Here is a 23076-nt window from a genome sequence, read left to right on the forward strand (position 1 = left end):
ACACACACACACACACACACACACACACACACCAGCTGCTTTCATCTTTGGTGGAGCAGCAGGCCAAAAAGGAAACCACCACAGACAAAGAAAACAGTGGAATTTTAACAAAATTTTAAAGGTGGAGCACAGGCTGGTGTGATGGTTTAGAATTCCTAGGAGTCCTATATGCAAAGAGAGTCTGAACCCACTCCCCAACTCTTGTTCATGGGACCTCAAGTGCTCATGAGGAATTATGAGAATAGGAATGAAAGAGACCCCGCCTTGCTGTGGATATGAGGAGCTATTCATATCTACCTACTGCGTCCTACTCAGAGATGGCATGGCATGCCTGAGGGTTTCTCGAATTATAATCCCCACAGGTCAAGGAAAGGATCTGGTGTAAGGTGATTGGATCACTGGGGTGGCATGCCACACACACACACACAAACACACACACACACACACACACACACACACACACACACACACCCCGCCCCTCCCCGTGCTGCTCTCCTGATAGTGAGTTCTCAAAAGATCCATGGTTTAAAAGTGTTTGGCAGTTCCCCACCCAATCCCACCCCACCCCGTCTCTCTAAAGACAACCTAGGCAGAGGCTGAAACAGTTTGGAGGGCTCAGAAGAAGACAGAAAGATAGGAAAATGTTTGGAACTTCATAGAGACTTACTGAATGGTTTTGAAGATGGGTCCACAGAAACGATCCAAACACAGAGATAGAAATCAGGTGGGAAAAGTCAAACAGAGAAGCTGAAATCTCCAGGGGCAGTATCAAATGGTATAAGTTAATTCGAAACCCAGAAAAATCAACAGAAAATGGAGAAGAAACATTGGAAGAGATAATGACTAAGATTTCCTAAAACTGGTAAGAAATATCAAACCTACCTATCCAAGAACCTCAATGAACCCTGAGCAAGGCAAAATTAAGGAGGAAAAAAAGCCATAAAAATCATTTAAAAAGAAATCCTGAAAACAGCAAGAGAAAAAGAAGACAGAGGAGAGAGGAGACACTGATAAGAAAGATGGATGACTTATCAGAAAATAAATGGAAGCCTGAAGACAGTGAAATGACTTCTTTAAAACATATGAGGGGAAATCTATGAAAATAATTCTATATCCATCAAAAATGAAGGCAATATAAAAGACATTTTCAGATAGGCAAAATAGAAAAGAAATCTTCTCTAGCAGACCTGCATTACAAGAAATGCTCAAACTAAGGAAGTCTCAGGAACTTAAAAGAAATGGCACAAGATAAAAACCCAGTTTTGTAGAAAAGAATAAAGACAACCAGAAAGGACAAATATCTTAAGTATTAAAAATATGGCCAAAAAAATTGCACCCACATGTATGCATATACCTATATGTAAATAAACATTAAATTTATTTAAAAGACCACTGATTACATGTATAATTACTTCATAACACATGTAGTTCAAATTCTATGTAGTTCCCACATTCATGGTGTATGTAGAATTAGAATATATACTAACAGCAGCATAGAGAACAAAAGGATGACTGGAAGTCATCCACTGTTCTCAGCTTCTTTATTTTTGAGAAGGTAGATACTATGATTATTTTAAAATTCACGTTATACTGTGACAACCACGTAAAAAAAATAAGTAAAAAGGCATAACTAAAAATTCAATAGAAAAGACAACAGCAAAGAACAAAGAAAAGCAAACATGGAAACTAGAAATTGAAATCAAGATGGCAGGTTAAACCCTTACATATCAAAATTATACATGAATCAGCTGGGAAGAGAGGTTCATGCCTGTAATCCCAACACTTCAGGAAGCCAAGGAAAGAAGATGGCTTGAAGCCAGGAGTTCAAGACCAGCCTGGGCAACACAGCAAAACCCCATCTCTTAAAAAAAAAATTAATTATATTATATATAAATTAACTAAAACTCCGATTAAAAAGCAATGGCTCTGTAGACCCAGGTACTCAGGAGGCTGAGGCAGGAGAATCGCTTGAATCCAGCAGAAAGACGTTACAGTGAGCCGAGACCGCACCACTGCACTCCAGCCTGGGTGGCAGAGTGAGACTCCATTTCAAAAAAAAAAAAAAAAAAAAAAAAAAAATAGGTTTTTTTTTTAAAAAAAGACTAAATTTTGGGGTGTAAAAAAAAAAAAAAAAAGTTTAAACATAAAGAATCAGATAAAATGATGAAAAAAGATACGCTATACAGACTGAGTATAAGAAAGCAAGTATAACTATATTAATATCAGAAGGTAGATTTCAAGATATTATCACAGTTATTTCATAAAAGGATCATTAAGACAATTTAATATGCACACATATAAAAAAATCATTTCTATATTCAATACATATTGATAGAATACAAGCTGTGTTTTCTTGACCAAAGAGTACTAAAGTAGAAAAAAACAATAATATTACATGTGGAATATCTCCAGCCATTTAGAATTTTTAAAAAATACTTCTAAATATCGCATTTTATCTCTATAGCCTAATCACATAGGAAATAAATTATTTTAACTGAATTATAATAAAACAAATCGGCCGGGCACGGTGGCTCAGGCCTGTAATCCCAGCGCTGTGGGAGGCCGAGGCAGGTGGATCACGAGGTCAAGAGATCGAGACCATCCTGGTCAACATGGTGAAACACTGTCTCTACTAAAAATACAAAAAATCAGCTGGGCATGGTGGCGCGTGCCTGTAATCCCAGCGACTCAGGAGGCTGAGGCAGGAGAATTGCCTGAACCCGGGAGGCGGAGGTTGCGGTGAGCCGAGATCGTGTCATTGCACTCCAGCCTGGGTAACAAGAGCGAAACTCTGTCTCAAAAAAAAAAAAAAAATCAAAAATTGTGGAATGAAAGCTTAGGAGAAAATTTATAGATTCAAATGCCCACCTCAAAAATAAGGTGTAAAATTCGTGATCTGTGCTTCTAACTTAGGGAATGAAAAAAAAAAAAACAAATGAAATCCAAAGTTTAAAAAAAAACACACACAAATAAATGCAGAAACAAGTGAAATAAAAAGTGGATTATATGGATTATCTGAAAATATTAACAAAATTGATAAACATCTAGGCACAACTTACAAAGAAAATATGAAACAAAAATACCAAGCATAAGAGTTATCATTATAAATCCTACAGATATCAAAGGAACACATAGATATTATGATACTTATGCCAATAAAGTCAACAACTTAGAGAAAATAAATCATTTGAAACCAAAATTTATCAAAGCCCAAGAATAATAGGAAATCTGAATATAATTATATCTACTAAATAAAATGAATTTAAAATTTTTAAACTTCTCACAAAGAAAACTCTAGGCCAAGATGGCTTCCCAGGTGAATTACCTCAAACACTTAGTACCAACATGACACGCACATTTATAATAAAAAAAAAAGTGAAGAAGAGAAAACTTCGCAACTCTTTTCTATAGCCTTCGTAACCTTGGTACCAACAAGGACATTAAAAAGAAAGATCATAACACACGTATCTCTCATGAACATTAATTTTTAAATCCTTAACCCCAAATACCAGCAAAATGAGGCGGTGTACCAAAAGCTAGTACATCATCACCAAGTAAAGTTTAATCTCAGAAATACGAGGTTAACTTACAAAACTCAATGTAATTCACATCAAAAGATTAAAGAAACATATTTAATGATCATTTCAATAGACACCGAAAAACATTTTGTCAAAATTCAAACCAATTCATGATTAAAACTGGGAATAAATAAAAACTTCCCCAAAATGAAAGGGGTATCTACAAGCAATTTTCAGCTAATGATACACTTTAAAGTAAAATAATGAATACTTTTCCCACTAAGATCAGGAACAAGGCAAGATGGCCAATATCATCACTTCTATCAAACATTTCACAGGCAGTCTCAGGCAGTGTAGGAGGCAAGTAAAAGAAATAAAAGGTATACAGATCGAAAAGGAAGAAATAAAGCTGTCTTTTTTTTTTTTTTTTGAGACAGGGTCTTTCTCTGTTGCCCAAGATGCAGTGATTATGGCTCACTGCAGCCTTGAAACTTCTGGGTTCAAGCTGTCTTCCCACCTCAGTGTCCTCAGTAGCTGGGACCACAGGCAAACAACACAATACCTGGTGAATTTTTTTTTTCTTTTTTTTCCAAAAGCTAACTCTCTTCTCCTTCAAATCGTTGCTCAGAAGTCATTTTCCTTCCCAAGGAGGCTTACCCTGACCACCCTATTTAATAGTTTATCTGCCCACCCACAGGGCACTCTCAACTCCCCATATAGGTCTTGCTCTATTTCTTATTTTAAAAAAATTCCTTTTTAAGAAAGAGAAAGAATTAAAAAAAAAAAAAAAAGAAAAGAAAGAAAAAATGAAGGAGAGGAAGAATGAGAGGGAGAGAGAACTGGGGTGTTGCTTTATTGCCCGGGCTAGAATGCAGTCTAAAAATGGATATGCCTGTAATTGTGTTTAATAATAGAGACATGGAAAAAAAAAATGAGGGAAGAAAATAACTAACAAGCAGCCAACCAATATTTCATTTAAACCTGTAAATAGGTGTGATGTGGTATTTTGTGTATTTAAAGTGGAGAGTTCTATAAATGTTTAGTCTACTTGTTCCCGATCTGAGTTCAAGTCCTGGATATCGATGTTAACTTTCTGTCTCATTGATCTGTCTGATATTGATGTTGAAGTCTCCCACTAATTATTGTGTGGGAGTCTAAATCTCTTTATAAGTCTTATATATCTGGGTATTCCTGTAGTGGGTGCATATATATTTAGGATCTTTAGCTCTTCTTGTTACATTGATCCTTTTATCATTATGTAATATCCTTCTTTGCTTCTTTTGATCTTTGTTGCTTTAAAGTCTATTTTATCAGCAAAAACTGTAACTCCTGCTTTCTATTTATTTATTATTTTTGCTCTCCATTTGGTTGGTAAATTTTTCTCCATCCCTTTGTTTTGAGTCTTTGTGTATCCTTGCATGTGAGATGGGTCTGGATGTAGCATACCAACGAGTCTTGGCTTTTTTTGACTTTAGATTGGGGGATTTATTCGATTTAAATTTAGAATTAATATATGTGAGTTTGATATTGCCGTTTAATGTTAGCTGGCTGTTTTGCCCATTAGTTGATACGGGTTCTTAATTATGTTGATGTTCTTAATTTTTTGGTATTTTTTAGAAAGGCTGATACTGGTTGTTGTAATGGTTTTTTCAGAAGCTCTTGTAAAGCAGGCCTGGTGGTGATGAAATCTCTGAGTGCTTGCTTGTTCACAAAAGATTTTATTTTTCCTTTGCTTATGAAACTTAGTTTGGCTGGATGTAAAATTCTAGGTTGAAAGTTCTTTTCTTTAAGGATGTTGAATATTGGCCCCCACTCTCTTCTGGCTTGTGTGGTTTCTGCTGAGAGATCTGCTGTGAGTCTGATAGGCTTCCCTTTATGGGTAACCTGACCTTTCTCTCTGGCTGCCCTCAGTATTTTCTCCTTCATTTCAACCCTGGTGAATCTGGCGATTATGTGCCTTGAGGTTGGTCTTCTTGAGGAATATCTTTGTGGTGTTCTCTGTATTACCTGGAGTTGAATATTGTCCCGCCTTGCTAGGTTGGAAAAGTTTTCCTGAATAATATCCTGAAGCGTATTTTCCAGCTTGGATTGATTCTCTTGGTCACATTCAGGTACACCTATCAAACGTAGATTAGGTCTTTTCACATAGTCCCATATTTCTTGGAGACTTTGCTCGTTTTTTCTCCTTTTTTCTCTAATCTTGTCTTCACATTTTATTTCATTAAGTTGGTCTTCGACCTCTGATATCCTTTCTTCTGCTTGATCAATTCGGCTGTTAAAACTTGTGCATAGTTCGCGAAGTTCTCGTGTTGTGTTTTTCAACTCCATTAATTCACTTATATTCCTCTGTAAATTGTGTATTATTGTTAACATTTCGTCAAGCCTTTCTTCGAAGTTCTTAGTTTCTTTGCATTGGGTTAGAACAAGTTCTTTTAATTCCCAGAAGTTGCTTATCATCCACTTTTTAAAGCCTGCTTCTGCTAATGGAACACAGTCTTTCTCCATCAGACCTTGTTCCATTGCTGATGAGGAACTGTGATCCCCTGCAGAGGGAGAGGCGTTCTGATTTTGGGTATTCTCAGCCTTTTTAGGCTGTTTTCTTCCCTTCTTTATAGATTTATCCATCTGTGGTCTTTATAATTACCGTCTTTATAGTTGGGTTTCTGAATGGACGTCCAACTTGTTGATTCCCGGCGCTAAAATCTGAGCAACCCACTGCACCAGCCAAAACAGCAGCATTAAGATTGATGGTGCCTTTCTGACTCTGCATCAAGAACCGCCGCACCAAGGCAGCAGCAAAACTGCCTCGCCGGCCACAAGAGTAGCGCTGGCGATCCGTGGGGCTCCTCCGCTGGGAATCTCCCAGTGCGTGAGCAACAAAAATTGATCTGAAAGTGTGGCGTCCTCTCGTTCTCTGCGCTTTCAGTGGGAGCTACAATCCCGAGCTGCTAGTGATCAGCCATCTTGGATCTCTCTCTAGAATTTTTTTTTTTTTTTTTAGACGGAGTTTCGCTCTTGTTACCCAGGCTGGAGTGCAATGGCGCGATCTCGGCTCACCGCAACCTCCGCCTCCTGGGTTCAGGCAATTCTCCTGCCTCAGCCTCCTGAGTAGCTGGAACTACAGACACGCACCACCATGCCCAGCTAATTTTTTTGTAGTTTTAGTAGAGACGGGGTTTCACCGTGTTGACCAGGATGGTCTCGATCTCTTGACCTTGTGATCCACCCGCCTCGGCCTCCCAAAGTGCTGGGATTACAGGCTTGAGCCACCGCGCCCGGCATTTTTTTTTTTTTTTTTTTAAAGAGACAGGATCTCACTATGTATGCAGGCTGGTCTCTAACCCTCAGCTCAAGTGATCTTCCTGCCTCAGCTTTCAAAAGTGCTGGGATTATAGGTGTGAACCACCATGTCTGGCCCTAATGCTGTTTTGATCACATACAAAATCACTGTGTACGTTAAAAAATCCTAAAGAAACTGCCAGAACTAGCAGCACTAATAAGTGAACTTAGCATGTTTCTACATACTAATGTGACCAGTTGGAAATTAAAGGTAAAACAAGTATCATTTTAAATTATCATGCAGAAACACAAAATATTTAGGGAAATTTTAACACCAAACAAATGTCCATGACCTCCATGCTGAAAACTGTAAAACATTACTGGGATAAAAGAAAGTTCTAGATAAATGGAAAGTCAAGTTCATGAACTGTAAAGTTCTATATTCACAATATTGACCTATGAGTTTGTGGTTTTTTTGTAAAAATAAATTAATTCTAAAATTTATACGGAAACACCAAGGACCTATAATAGCCAAAATAGTTTAAAAAGAACAGAGGACTTTTACCACATGGCCAACAATACAGTAATCATGGTTAAGTGTGTTACTGGTAAAAAAAAAAAAAAAAAAGAGATGCAACAGAATAGAGAATCTAGAAATAGACCTACCAATGCATAGTCAAGTGATTTTTTTGAGAAAGGTGCCAAAATAATGAAATGAGAGTAAAGTCTTTATCAATAAATGGTGGTGGAAGCACTGGCTATTTACCTGGGGAAAAAACAAATAAACCTCAACCCTAATGTCTCACACCATGAATCCCCCAAAAATCTTTATACATCATAGACTAATTATAAAGCTTTTATAAGAAAATATGGGAAAATTTCTTCAAAACCTTAGAGTAAAAAAAAAAAAAAAAAAAAAAAGTCTTTGCACAAAAAGCCTTACCAATAAATTTTTTTAACTGATAAATTCAACTTCAAGTTAAAATATTCTCATCAAAAGACATTGAAGAAAAAAATAGGAAAGCCACAGATCAGAGAAAATATTCACGATTGTTATGTCTGGTAAATGATTTGTTTCTAGAATAAAAATTCCTACAATTCAATAACAAAAAGACCAACACCACAATTTTTAAATGGGCAAAACATTTTAACAAGACACTTCATATGACAGAAGAAACATAAATGGCCAATAAGCACAGGAATAAGTGCTCAACATCAATAGTCAAAATTGGCTAAAATGAAAAACTAACATAACCAAAGGTTGGTAAGGAAGTGGAGCAAATAGAACTCTCATACTTTGCTGATGGGAGGGCAAAATTACTTTGTAACATTAATTGCCTGAAAAGTCAAACATACATTTACCATACCCCAGCAATCCCACCAACAAAGTATTTATGCAAAATTAATGAAGACATATCTCCACAAAAACTCTTGTACAAAATGTTTGATTTTGGCTTTATTCACAAAACTTAACATTTTTCTATGGCCCACACTCCAATGTCCTTCAGCATACAATTTAAAAATAAATCCATATGTCAATTCAGATTTCCATTTAAACATCAGAGCCAAATATAAAACATGTCTTTCAATACATAACCATCAACAATATCATCATTAGAGCAAATTCTTACATTTTATGAAAAAAACAGAGGGCTGTATACTATAAATGCTGTTTCTAATTGTACCCACTCCATGTTCTACCAGTTCCACTAAAATTCTATTAAAATAACTTTCTTTGCTCTTCTCTCTACACTGGTATCTTGATAGTTCCTGAATAACTGGATCATCATTGAATGAATCACATGGAAGAATCAAGAAACACAGAGCCCTTTCCATCATTGCTTTACTTCATGATTATACTATAACCAAATTAAGCCATGGTTACTTTTTTATTGAAATATATATATTTATATATGATACACTCTTGAAAGGATGGCAAGACGCTTCTGACTTTTAGAATTCACTCATTGATGTTTTCATGTTGAGGATGAGAGGAGGAAGTCACCTATGTATCTGAAGCATTAGGCGTTTTAGAGTGATTTTATACCAGTGACTTTAGCACCTGTGTGCATGAGGCCGTGCCATTTCTCACTTTAAAAGAGTGAGTTAAGAGCATGTTGCCTTCAGAAGCCCATGTAATTTGACTGGATATAAGAATGTTTATGTAACACATTAACTGTACTAATATTTGTAAGCATTTTATAGAGCCTCTCATATATATATATATTCATTGAAAAATACATGTATTCATTGAAATATATTTATATTTCGGCTGGATGTGGTGGCTCACCCCTGCAACCCCAGCACTTTGGGAGGCCAAGGCAGGCAGATCACCTGAGATTGGGAGTTCAAGACCAGCCTAACCAATATGGAGAACCCTGTGTCTACTAAAAAAAAAAAAATACAAAACGTTAGCTGGGCATGATGGCGTATGCCTGTAATCCCAGCTACTGGAGAGGCTGAGGCAGGAGAATTGCTTGAACCTAGGAGGCTGAGGTTGCAGTGAGCTGAGATCGTGCCATTGCACTCCAGCCTGGACAGCAAGAGCAAAAACTCCACCTCAACAAAAAGGTATAATTCCACTTAAATAAAACATATATATTTCAACAAAAAGGTATAATTCCAATTACATAAAAAAACTTACATTTAAAAAGTTTACTACTTCAATTCCACAAGTATCTGTAGGGGTCTCTGTCAACACATGCATTAAAGCAGGAGTTCTCAACAGTGGCACTCCTGACATTTTGGACCAGATGATGTTTTGCTGCAGAAGCCTGCCCTGTGTACTGTAGGGTGTTCAGCAGCATGGCTGTCCTCTACCCTCTAGATGTCTGTAGCAACTCCCTGCCCTCCTCTAACCCCCAGCCCCAAACACACAGTTAAAATAAATTATATCAGTGTCTCCAGATATTTCCCAATGTCCCCTGGCAGCAACATCACCCATAGTTGAGAACCTGTGACTTACAGGATTATCTCAACATGTGTTTTCCATACTTCCTGTGATTCCTGTTTGTCGTGGGCCCCCCTTCCTCTGAGTCTCCAAACTGGTTACCTAATCTTCAAGAGTCAATTTTAAAAATCACTGTCTTCAGTAAGCTCTTCCAGCCAACCCCACACTCCCTCATGCTGCTCATCTGCCATAGCACCTCAGACCTCTGAATTGTTATTTGATTCTAAATCCTCCTGGTCTGTGAGTTCCCTGAATTTCAAGACCGTTAGTTTCTAGTTTATTGTTGCATCCTCAGTGCCAAAAACAGTCAACAACTGTCAAGGTGCCTGGATGAGAGGCTCTCTAAAATGCTTACAAATATTAGTACAGTTAATGTGTTACATAAACATTCTTATATTCAGTCAAACTGCATGAGCTTCTAAAGGCAACATGCTCGTAACTCAATCTTTTAAAGTGAGAAACGGCACAGCATCATGGACACAGATACTAATTAAAGTTGTTGGTATAAAATCACTCTAAAATGCCTAATGCTTCAGATACATAGGTGATTTCCTCCTCTCATCCTCAACATAAAAATATAAATGAGTAAATTCTAAAAGTTAGAAGCATCTTGCCATCTTTTCAAGAATGATATACGGGAACCAGGCAAAATGAAACCAAATATAATATTTAAAATGTCAGATTAATGAGAGCAAAATGGGAAGCATTTTCTTCAAGCAGTGCCTGAATGTGATGTGTGGGAGAACTTTTACAGAATGGTAATTATTTATCAAGCAAATGTGTGGGGGGGTCACAGCACAAAGTGGCATGTGGCAAGCAAGCCAACAAAGCTAACAGCACGTTATGTAACAAAATTGTTGGGGCAGGGGAAGGGTGATATTCCATCCTTCAGGGAAGAAAGCTACACCTCCTAACAGACTACCACTTGCCATGGAGAAAATGTCCATACAAAATACAATGTCTCCAACCTAAAAAATTGAGCGACCTGATCTTTTCACACCCCAAGGTCTCTGAAATGTGGTTGATGTCATGCAGTGATAGTTTATAGTGATTTAAGACCTTTCTTTTAGTTATGGTAGGTATTTATTTGCAGCTGTGTTTCATTGTTTAAAAATAGCTTTATTAAGATATAATTCACACAATAAAATTTATCCACTTATGATGCACAATTCAACAGCTTGTAACATATCCACAGATGCATAACCATCACCAGAATCAATGTCAGAACACTTTTATTACCCTGAGGGGAAAAATAAAACCTGTACCCATTAGCCATCACTCCCCATTTCTTTCCAAACCTCCAGACCTATGTAACCACTCATTTACTCTCTGTCTATATAGATGTGTCTGTCCTGGACATTATGTATAAATGGAATCATAATACATGGCCTTTTATAAGTGGCTTCTTTCACTTAGCATTATGGTCTCAAGTGTCGTTCATATAGTAGCATGTATTAATTCTTTTTTATTGCTAAATCATTTTTCATTGTATGGCTCTACCACATTTTATTTATCCATTCACGTCTTAATAGACATATGGGTTGTTTCTACTTTTTGGCTATTATGAATAATGCTTCTATGAACATTCATGCACAAGTTTTTGTGTAAACATATGCTTTCATTTCTCTTGAATGTATAGCTAGAAGCAGAATTTCTGAGTCAGATGGCAATGCTGTGTTTCATTTTTGGAGAAACTGCCAAACTGTTTTCCAAAGCAGCTATTCCATTTAAATTCCCACCCTCAGTGTATGAGGATTTCAATTTCTCTATATGCTTGCCAGTGCTTGTTATTATCTGGTTTTTTATTTATAGCCATCCTAGTAGGTAAGAGTGGTATCTCATTGTGGTTTTGATTTGCATTTCCCTAACAGCTAACAATATTAAGCATTTTTTTCATGTGCTTATTAACCATTTGCATATTTTCTTTGGAGAAATGTCTAATTCAGTTATTTTGACCATATTGTTGTTACCTATCTATGTATTACTGAGTTATAATAGTTCTTTATATATTCTAGAAGTAAGTCCCTTCTCAGACTTGATTTTCAAATCTGTGGTCTTAAATGCTGTCTCTTAGCCAAGAAAAATTCAGAGTAACCTTTTAGTAAATTGAGGGAGAAAAAAATGAAGCACACATCCATCTAACCACTGACAATCAAAGTAGTAATGGCTAGCTAGGCTCCGCCCCAGCCTCCATTAGCCATTCTCCCACTGGTTCTCAGTAACAGTAAAGTACTAGAACAGCACATGGACCTCTGAAAACAAAAGACTGCAATTTCCCAACCTCAGGATTTAGAAGCCCCCCCTGCAACGAGGTGTAACCACATAAATCCATTCCAGCCAATGGTCTGTGAGCAAAAGCAGTCTATGCAACCACTGGGAAATGTCCCTACAACCAGAGACAGTGCTATGTGATAAAAAGAACAGTGCTATTATGCTGCCTCATGTCTTGGGTGACTGGGAAGGTAAACCATGCTCAAGAAAGGGCAGGATTATGTCAACCCTGATCTGGCAACTTCTGGACTTCCAAACAAGTGAAAAAAATAAACTTTGACACCATTTAAGCCATCTTGACTTTTTCTGTTATATGCAGCCAAAGCAGATCTGAAATAATGGCACAAATAAGTTAAAGCTCTTGATTTGTATCTATACAGATCAAATCCAAGCCCAGACTCCACTGTGCAGTTTCTTAAATATCACCTACTTCAAAATGCTACCTGACTGCCCTTTCCAACACAGGAAATAAAAAAAATAGCAAAAACAGATACTTGTAAAGAAGACAAAATATGTTTATATTAGACATATACAATCAACTGTTAAATTGCTATAATAATGTACCCAATACAAGGGCCATGCTGATATCGTGGCTCAAGCCTATAATCCCACCACTTTGGGCAGCTGAGGGGGGCAGATCACCTGAGGTCAAGAGTACAAGACCAGCCTGGCCAACATGGTGAAACCCCATCTCTAGCAAAAATACAAAAATTAGCTGGACATGGCGGTGTGCTCCTGTTCCCAGCTACTTTGGAGGCTGAGGCAGGAGAATCACTCAAACCTGAGAGGCGGAGGTTGCAGTGAGCTGAGATCCCGCCATTGCACTGCAGCCTAGGTGACAAGAGCAAAACTCTGTCTCCAAAAAAAAAAAAAGAAAGAAAGAAAGAAAAAGAAAAGAAGGTACCCAATACAAATATTGTACAAACTCCATCAGAAATCCATTTATAATACCCACACACTCCACAACAGGTTAATTTTTCTTGAAGCAGAATGAAGACACTGGAGTTCATGGTGTAGCAGTGTGGGGTAGACGAAAAGGACAGTTGACTGACAGCTGCTTGATTGAATCTAATCACAGTTCAGTCACTTCTGAGCAACATTTCAATTCATTTAATCTAGTACAAATCTGATAAATGTCCACCATGTATAAAGCATTACATTTGGTATTACGATACCAAGCAATACTAAGTAAGGCAGTGTTCCTACCCTCATAGAATTCATAATCTAATAGACAAGGAACAAATTACTTTTAATTCCCCGATTCTTCATTCCACTTAGGAATCAGGAAAGTAGACAAGAGCCTATTTCATTCACATTTTTCACTAAATAACACTTTCAAGGCCCCAGAATTACAGATCTCAAAGTACATTTACCTCCTGCCAGATTTTGCTCCACACATGAGATTAAATGTAAACATAGATGGTGGTGAATGGTAGGAAATTAAGGGACCCCAAACAGTATCTACTAGTAACACCAAACCAGAATGAATGTTTCTCTGTTTAGAGATGAGGAAATAAACTAAAAAAGGGGAGGGTCTGTATTTGTTTTCTAAAAGCAGCCTGATCTTTTAGACTAAAGGAGATGCACACATAAAATTATTTTCTAAGTTAACCAAGGGGCTTTAGAAAAAGTTCAGAATTACAATAAGCATGCATAACTTTTAAGAAAAAAAATGAAGATTTATATAGTAGTATTTATATGGTAGGAGTGAATTCATATACCTATATAAAATGTTAGGGGAATGTAACAACCTCCCTCCCACCCCCAAGACCTCTTGGAAAACCTTCAAAAAACAATCACTATTCCCCACAACTACACTGTTTGAAATGCCTTTTAGACCCAGAGAACTCCAGCAACCAGGGGTCTGAGAAACAAAAAATTGGCAAAGGGTTATAAAGAGTGAAGAAGCTAGTGATGCGAGGAGGCGGAGGTGTGATGTCCTTGAAGCAAGTGTATGATGGAGGAGAGAGTGATGGGCCCCGTCAGGGATGCTGTGAGGGAAGACCACGAGTACTGGGAATTGACCACCAGGCACAGCAACATGGTGACCTTAACAAAAACAACTATAGTGGAGAGTGGGGCAGAGGCCCAAGAACAGAGCTCAAAAGAGTAGAGAAAAAAATTTTTTTTTTCCTTTTGAAACATAGTCTCATTCTGTCACCCAGGCTGGAGTGAAGTGGCATGATGTCGGCTCACTACAACCTCCGCCTGCCAGGTTCAAGCAATTCTCCTGTCTCAGCCTCCTAAGTAGCTGGGACTACAGGCAACCACCACGCCCGACTAATTTTTATATTTTTAGAAGAGATGGGGTTTAACCATATTGGTTAGGCTGGTCTCAAATGCCTAACCTCAGGTGATCCACCCACCCTGGCCTCCCAAAGTGCTGGGATTCCAGGTGTGAGCCACTGTGCCTGGCCAGAAAGAAATTTGAGACCATAAATATCACAGCTTTTTCACGAATTGCTGCTGTTTACAGAATTTTTTAAAAAATGGGTAGTAAATGAAAGGAAAGAGTGGTTTCATTGGTGATGGTGGCTGTAGGGGCTTTTGTTTTTTAAGATGACTGAAAAAGAGCATTTCACATGCTGACGGGAGACAAAACTAATGTTAACAAGAAAGAAAAAGTAGAGTTGCTTGAGTAAGATTCTGGAGAAGTGGAGAGAGGATGGGAAGAGGGAATGGAGACACCTCAACAGAGGAGTTGGCCTCCGTCAGGAACACAGGCAGCTGCCACCGTCAGGGAGGAAAGGCAGGGTGTCTGGACACCGAGGGTGGAGGTGGGTGTATGCAGCAGGAAAGAGCTCTTGTTACAACTTCTATTTTCACAACGAAATAGGACACAAAGTCATTAGGGAAGGGAGGCAGTGTCAGAGCTTAAAAGAGAGGAAAATATGAAATATTCAACTGAGAGAATACAGGAACTAAGAAAACACAGTATGGGCCGGGTGCAGTGACTCACGTCTGTAATCCCAGCACTTTTGGGGGCCAAGGTGGGTGGATCACTTGAGGTTTGAATTTCAAGAACCAGCCTAGTCAACATGGTGAAACATCACCTACTAAAAATACAAAAATTAGCTGGTTATGGTGGCACACACCTATAGTCCCAGCTACTCAGGAGGCTGAAGCAGGAGCATTGCTTGAACCTGGGAGGCAGAGGTTGCCGTGAGCAGAGATGGTGCCACTTCACTCCAGCCTGGGTGACAAAGTGAGACTCTATCTCCACAAAAAGAAAGAAAAGAAAACGCCATATGATGAGTGGCTACCATGAATGGCCTATTGGAGGACAGTGCTTATGTATTTCAAGTGATCCCATGAATACGGTAGCACTTGCCTCTCTAGAAAGAGAGAAGGCAGAACTGAATCTTAAGTTGGGATTGTGCAAAAAAGCACAATAAAGAAGGAAAGCAGCAGTGGAGTGAAGGGTAAGAAAAAGGGACTGTGATGAGTGACTATGAAATTTCAACTAGTAAAGGAAGAAAGTGAGGGCATAAGGAACAAAAGACTGTAAGGCATAACTGGGGAATCTAAAGGTACTTATTAGGAAAGAAGGTGGTGTCAGAAAGAGAAAGCCTTGCCATCAGGATTGCTGAGGACCACAGTTCCTTGCAATGACAAGGTCTAAGGAATGAACACCGGAGGGAATGGCTGAGGTAAGGTAAAGAACAAGGAACATGAAGGAGAGGAGCTCAAAAAGACGCCAAGTGCCAAAATGATCATCTAAAGCTGTATTGAAATTACCAAGAATTGTAAATAGAGCAGAATTGGAGGTGCACAGGTAGAGTATCCTTTATCCAAAATGCCTGCAACCAGAAGGGTTTTGGATTTCAGATTTTTTTTTTTTTTGGAATATTTGCACATATGAAATGAGATATCTTGGAAATAAAAACCAAATCTCAACAAGAAATTCATGTATCTTTCATATACACCCTATATATATAGCCTGTAGGTAACTTCGTACAACATTTTTAGTAATTTTGTGCATGAAGCAAAGTTCTGACTACAACCCATCACATGAGGTCAGATACGGAATGCTCCACTCATGTATCATGCCAGTGCTAAAAAAAGGTTGAATTTGGAGGCATTATAGGTCTCAGGTTTTAGGATTAGGGAGCTAAAGATTCTAGAAGCAGCTAAAAACACAGAAAAAGGTAAGAAAGCACGTATTACAGAGAGATACACTTTCAAAGTGAAACCATGAAAATGGTCAGATACAGAAAGACAACTATTGGAAAATGCAACGTTTAAGGAGCGATGGCTGAAATGGAGAGGACCAAGAGATCCGAGGAGAACCAGAACAGTTTAGCGTCATGGAAGTAAAAGGATGGAGAGTTTCTGGAGGTCCAATGTGAATACCTAATCAAATGCAGCCATAGCCGCCAAGCTCTGTACCCAATTTCCTACCAGGTTTCTCTTTATAATGACCCATAGCTATCTAACTCCACATGACTGATATGGTTTGGCTGTGTCCCCACCCAAATCTCACCTTGAATTGCAGCTCCCATAATCCCCATGTGTCGTAGAAGGGACCTGGTAACTGAATCATGGGGGTGGGTTTTTCCCATGCTGTTCTCATGACAGTAAGTCTTACGAGATCTAATGATTTTTATAATCGGCAGTTCCCCTGCACACATTTTCTTGCCTGCTGCCAGGTAGGATGTGCCTTGCTCCTCTTTCACCTTCCACCATGATTGTGAGGCCTCCCCAACCATACGGAACTAAGTACAGTAAACCTCTTTTTCTTTATAAATTACCCAGTCTCAGGTATTTCTTCATAGCAGTATGAAAATGGACTAATACAATAACCAAACTAACTTCACCATCTTCCCCCATCCTTATGCCCCTACTTTGTTTCCCACCTTAGTAAATGGTACCATCTAGTTACTCAAGCCAGAACCCTTCCCTGCTCCTTCACCCTCCACTGCAACATCCAGTTTATCCCCAAAAATCTCCCATACTTGGCTTCATCCCCACTGCCCCCCGCACCAATCCTGGCTGTCCCAACCAGTCCTTAAACTACTTCCTCTTGTCTACTCTTGCCACCTCCAAATCTTTCTTACTCTGCCAGAATGAGCTTTGAGAAATACAAATGTAATTGTCACTCACTTCCCTGCTTAAAACTATTTAATGTATTAAGCTCACGAACCTCAAGTTCAGGCCCTTGCCCCATCTCAAGCCTCTTCTCCCATTCTCTCTGGACCTTGCACTAGTGATGCTGGGTGACTCAAATAGGTCACACCCTCTCCGGTCTCCAGGCCTCCACATGCAACATTCAGTCGGCCTGGCACGGACTCTCAATCCCAGCTGACTCCAGATAACCCTTTAGTTAAGAATTTAGATGTCAGACCCTCTGTGTGCCTTTCTTTAACCATCTAAACTAGATTAAGTCCCCCGCCAGGAGTTCCTAGAAAGGAGTTTTGGGCCCCAATAGAAATAAATTAGAGACTTCGGCAAGAAAAAAAGAGGAAAACTAAAAGTGGGGAGGGGAGGGCGGCGGGGAGGGGATCCAGGTCCCCTCTGCCTCTTTAATAAGGAAACCTACTCTTTTGGCTTTATATATGCATTAGCACACAATTTCATTTGAAAAGAGGGTCTCCCTATAAAGCAGTTGAAACCCACTAGAATAGATGACCGACCTAAAGTCCTCCCCAGTTCCAAGAGTCCAACACCTACAAGTGTTATCCTTCATATGTGTAAGAACCAATCTCTTTGAGGGATGGAGAGTGGTTCCGATCATAACAAGGATCATGGCTCACCAAAACAAAACAAAAAAAAATTGGGGATGATCAAGGTCTCAGACAAAATACAGAGACTTTGGATGATTAAAATGATTAAACTGCATTAAAACAATATGTGAAAATACTAGAAGTGTCCTGCTCTTTCAAAACTAATCGGATTCACCTCACTTAACACATTCTCTAGTAGACAGCACTGCTGACTCATCTTTGTCAATTATTTAGGAAACATTTTGATCATATGGTACTCTGCAGAGACTTATAGTTCAGTGGTTAACAGGTGGGGCTCAGGTTGGGTGCAGTGGCTCATGCCTGTAATCCCAGCACTTTGGGAGGTCATGGCAGATGGATTACTTGAGGTCAGGAGTTCGAGACCAGCCTAGCCAACATAGTGAAACCCCATCTCTACTAAAAATAAAAAAAAATTAGCCAGGTGGGTGTGGTAGTGCATGCCTATAATCCCAGCTACTTAGGAGGCTGAGGCAGGAGAATCATTTGAACCTGGTAGGCAGAGGTTGCAGAGAGCCAAGACTGCGCCACTGCACTCCAGCCTGGACAAAAAGAGTAAGACTCCATCTGAAAAAAAAAAAAAAAGAAGAAGAAGAAGAAAGAAGGAAAAGACGTGGGGCTCTAGGCAGAGAATTCAGGGGTTCAAATTTCAGCTCTTCAACTGCCCACTAGCTACGTGACCTTGGGGAAATCACTCAAATGTTCTGTGCCTCAGTTCCTCATCATAAAATGGAAATAGTAACAACTACATGAGAGAGCTGTGGCAAGGAAATAGCTGAGCTAAAACACAGAAGCATTTAGAACAGTGGTACTCAGAAAGGAATCCAATGCTGCCCATGGGTGTGTGCGCACAGATGTATGTTCAACTTGTGTTATACAAACTAACTCCCTTCTTAAAGTTTGCAAGAGTTCTTATTGGCTTGAAATTTAGGCCAGGCACGGTGGCTCACACCTAGAGTCCTAGCACTTAGGCAGGCCAAGGTGGGAGGACTGCTCGAGTCCAGGAGTTTTGAGACCAGCCTGGGCAACAAAGCAAGACCCAACCTCTTTTCACTGACATTCTCTTTCAGCTTGTTCCCGTCTTGACAAAATGCTTATTTAAAGACTCATCCTTTACTCAGTAGTGCCAAATTTATCATAACACTTAAGGCCCTGTTTCTATGTACAACAAACGGTCTTCAATTCATGTACTATAAAGTGAAGCACTGATTCTCCTCCTCTGCACTACCCGCCAAGACTCAACTATATCATCTGGGAGAGGAGGCGGCATTAATTACTTGTGTACACCTGGGTTCTGACCCGAATTGAACTTTTGCTTGAACAAATCTCATAAGCTTTTATTATACAAACATGGAACAGTCTTATCTAAAAACCATCACTGACAAAACCAGGGCTGGCAAGGAATCACTGTACTGTCGGCCATTAAAACGTAAGTATCCTATGAGCACTAAGATTTTCCTGCATGCTACTGAAGCACATAGAGTCGGCCATTAAAACGTAAGTATCCTATGAGCACTAAGATTTTCCTTCATGCTACTGAAGCACATAGAGTCGGCCATTAAAACGTAAGTATCCTATGAGCACTAAGATTTTCCTTCATGCTACTGAAGCACATAGAAATTAATGCCAGACAAGTAATGATGACAAACCTTTCTCTTCTACTTCTTCCTCTATGGCAAAGATTCTTTTACAACTAAATAACTAGAAATCATAGACTAAGAAAAAATAATAATTCATCTTTGAACAAAAGGAGTTTGCCTAAGACCTTCCATCACGTACAGGATATAGACACTGAAAACTCCCACACGCACAAATGAATGTTGCTCCGTATTAATAGCTACCTACCGCCCCTTTATAGCTTTGTCCCTGATCCTCTTACCATTGTTCTCTTCATGCTACAAATTAGGCTTGGGTCAACAATGAAAAGTTCCAAAGCAAAATTTTTTTTTTTTTTTTTTTTTTTTTTGAGGAGTCTCACTCTGTCGCCCAGGCTGGAGCACACTGGCACCATCTTGGCTCATTGCAACCTCCGCTTCCTGGGTTCAAGTGATTCTCCTGCCTCAGCCTCCCATGTAGCTGGCACTACAGGTGTATGCCACCGCACCTGGCTAATTTTTATATTTTTAGTAGAAACAGCGTTTCACCAGGTTGGCCAGGATGATCTCAAACTCCTGACCTCAGTGATCTGCCCACCTCGGCCTACCCAAGTGTTGGGATTACAGGCATGAGCCACTGTACCCAGTCTCCAAGGTTATTTTTTAAGTGACAGCCCTGGCTAGAATGATTCCTAGCTAAATCAAAATGAAACTATCACTCCATAGCTAAACCCGGTGACCAAGACCAAACAGCTTATAATGAACATGCAGCCTGGAAGTATAACGAGATAACATTCTTCCAGGTCGTGGAAATCACAGTTGCAACTAACTTCTATTTTTTTAAATCATTTTTTAAAACAACTCTTTCACCATGTCCAATAATTCCATTAACTTACCGATCAGCAGCTTCTATGTCAAAACAAAACCGTCTGTCAATGGAGTCAGTATGCCTCTTGGTACATTCTTTCAAAGAGAACACCTCTACATCCCCCTGCAAATAATCATTTTGAACATTCTCAAAAACTGCAGAATAAGCATATATACACTCAGACATTCTATACTGGAAAACAGGGGAGCAAGGTTTAAGATCTTAAGTCCCTTCTCTTTATCCTATCCTCTTTCAAACTACTTTAAATGATATTTAGAATCTAAAACATTAATATTTTTGTCCTCCTGATTTTTTTTTTTTTTTTTTTTTGAGAGGGAGTCTCACTCTGTCACCCCGGCTGGAATGGTAACAATCTCAGCCTACTGCAACATCCACCAACCAGGTTGAAGCAATTCTCCTGCCTCACCCTCCCAAATAGCTGGCATTACAAGCATGTGCCACCACACTTGTCTAATTTTTGTATTTTTAGTAGAGACAGGGTTTTGCCATGTTGGTCAGGCTGGTGTTAAACTCTTGACCTCAGGTGATCTGCCCACCTCGCCCTCCCAAAGTGCTGGGATTACAGGTATGAGCCACTGCACCCAGGCATTCTCTTGATTCTTAAGATTTTCTAGATCTTACTGATTATGGTAATGTTAAATCAGACCGTTCCAATGTTAATTTTTTTTTTTTTTTTTACGGAGTCTTGCTCTGTTGCCCAGGCTAGAGCACAGTGGTACAATCTCGGCTCACTGCAACCTCCTCCTACTGGGTTCCAGTGACTCTGTGACTCAGCCACCCAAGTAGCTGGGATTACAGGCATGCATCACCAGGCCTGGCTAATTTTCGTTTTTTAGTAGCAACATGGTTTTGCCATGTTGGCCAGGACAATGTTGAACTCCTGACCTGAAGTGATCTGTCTGCCTCGACCCCACAAAGTGCTGGGATTAGAGGCATGAGCCACTGTGCCCAGCCAAATGTTAATTTTTAAAGGCAGATTAACAGTATAGTTTTTTGATACTGGAATACTGTTAGTCTCTTACTGTACTCTTTTTTAAGAGTAAAAAATTTATTTCATACTATGTTATACCACTTGTCACAGACAGTACGTGACCATGTTTGGCCTATTAAAATTGCAATTCCATACAGGTCAACCTAAAAGTACATCAATAGGCCTAAATCAGATATTTTGATAATCTAAAGCTAGAGCCATTTAATCTATGCAGTTTCTCTCTTTTCTATGAGTCACCTTGAATCTATCTTTACTTAATTTGCAATGCTACACACTTATTGAATTTTTTTTTTTTTTTTTTTTTTTTGGAAAAAATGTCCCTCTCTCCCCCAGGCTGGAGTGGCATGATCTCAGCTCACTGCAACCTCCACCTCCCAGGCTCAAGCAATTCGCCTGCCTCAACCTCAACCTCCCAATTAGCTGGGACTACAGGCAAGCACTACCACGTTTGGCTAATTTTTCTATTTTTAGTAGAGACAGAATTTCACCACGCTGGCCAGGCTGGTTTCAAACTCCTGACCTCAGGTGATCCGCCCACCTCAGCTTCCCAAAGTGCTAGGATTACAGGCATGAGCCACCATGCCCAGCCACTTATTGAACATTTTAACCTTTTCCAGAACGTGAAGATCTCTAATAACAAACGTTAAGATATAAAAATATTCAAAATCTCACAGATATAGTCCAAAACATAAATATTATTTGGAAGTTAAAACGGAAAGATACCACTAAGAAGAAATATCTTAGACTTGAATTAGCTCCGATAGGAAACGGTCTCAAACCCGTTGCTTGATCTTAACCTTCAAGAGCCATCGCCTCACTTCCTTCTCTTGCCATGACTAATTTTTCATGTCAATTTCATTATTTTCTAAATGTGTTTTTAGTATAAGATGCTTTAAATACTTTTCAGGGAAAGGCATAGTATAAGTAAATAGAAGTGAACTTATTTGGTTTTTTTTTTATTCACCTAAGCAAAAACATACCCATTCACCCAGCAAGCAATGAATTAACCTGCTTTCTTAAAATGTGTTACCATTTATGTTCAACACTGGCAGGAAGGGCATTGTCTCTAGGCCATCAATTATTGTAATAAGCTGCAGGTTCTATCTAAAATACATATGAAGATCACCTTTCCTACACAGCCAACTCCATTAGGTCTTCTTGATATTTTCTTACTATCATGCTTTGCTTTTTTTATTTCAGAAGGAGCAGTTAACTAAATGACAAATACTTACTACATGAGAACTTTGTAAGTCTAACTGAACAACAGTAAAGTTCATTATAGATCACTCTACTATGTTTTCAGGCGATGAATACATTTGTGCAAGTCAGTTCCACTATATCAATCCTGAGGAACCAATGAGTCATGAAAGCTTGTTGTCAGCGCTACCTTTATCTTCCAAACAGGGACATAAAAGGATTCTATGGTTCACCTAAAAAGTATCTAGTGGTTAAAACCACATGTTCTCACTCATAAGTGGGCGCTGAACAATCAGAACACATGGACACAGGGAGGGGAACATCACATACCAGGGCCTGTGTGGGGCTCAGGGGCTAGGGGAGGGACAGCATTAGGAGAAATACCTAATGTAGATTACAGGTTGATGGGTGCAGCAAACTACCATGGCGCGTGTATACCTACGTAACAAACCTGCACATTCTGCACATGTATTCCAGAACTGAAAGTATAATTTAAAAATATATACATATAGATATATATGTACCAGTTAAAAACTCATGCATGCAATTCAGAGAACATGTATGTCATGTTTTCTGGCCCATTTCACTTAAAAATAAAACAAAGATTTTTATTTTTTTTTTTTTTATTTATTTTTTTTTTTTTTT

The 23076-nt window shown here is 39.0% G+C and overlaps 1 protein-coding gene across 2 annotated transcripts in view; it reads right to left on the reverse strand.

Moving 5' to 3' along the window:
• The window catches only part of ARHGAP10 (Rho GTPase activating protein 10), a 329689-nt gene that overhangs the window by 161210 nt on the left and 145403 nt on the right, over nt 1–23076 (reverse strand). For both annotated transcript variants that reach the window (XM_032246542.1, XM_032246543.1), the window contains exon 10: nt 20251–20345. In XM_032246542.1, coding sequence (XP_032102433.1) covers nt 20251–20345 — 95 coding nt within the window. The remainder of the gene's footprint in view (nt 1–20250; nt 20346–23076) is intronic.

Source organism: Sapajus apella, unplaced genomic scaffold, assembly GCF_009761245.1.
Source record: "Sapajus apella isolate SASKATOON/1434 unplaced genomic scaffold, GSC_monkey_1.0 scaffold61, whole genome shotgun sequence".
NCBI classification, from domain to species: domain Eukaryota; kingdom Metazoa; phylum Chordata; class Mammalia; order Primates; family Cebidae; genus Sapajus; species Sapajus apella.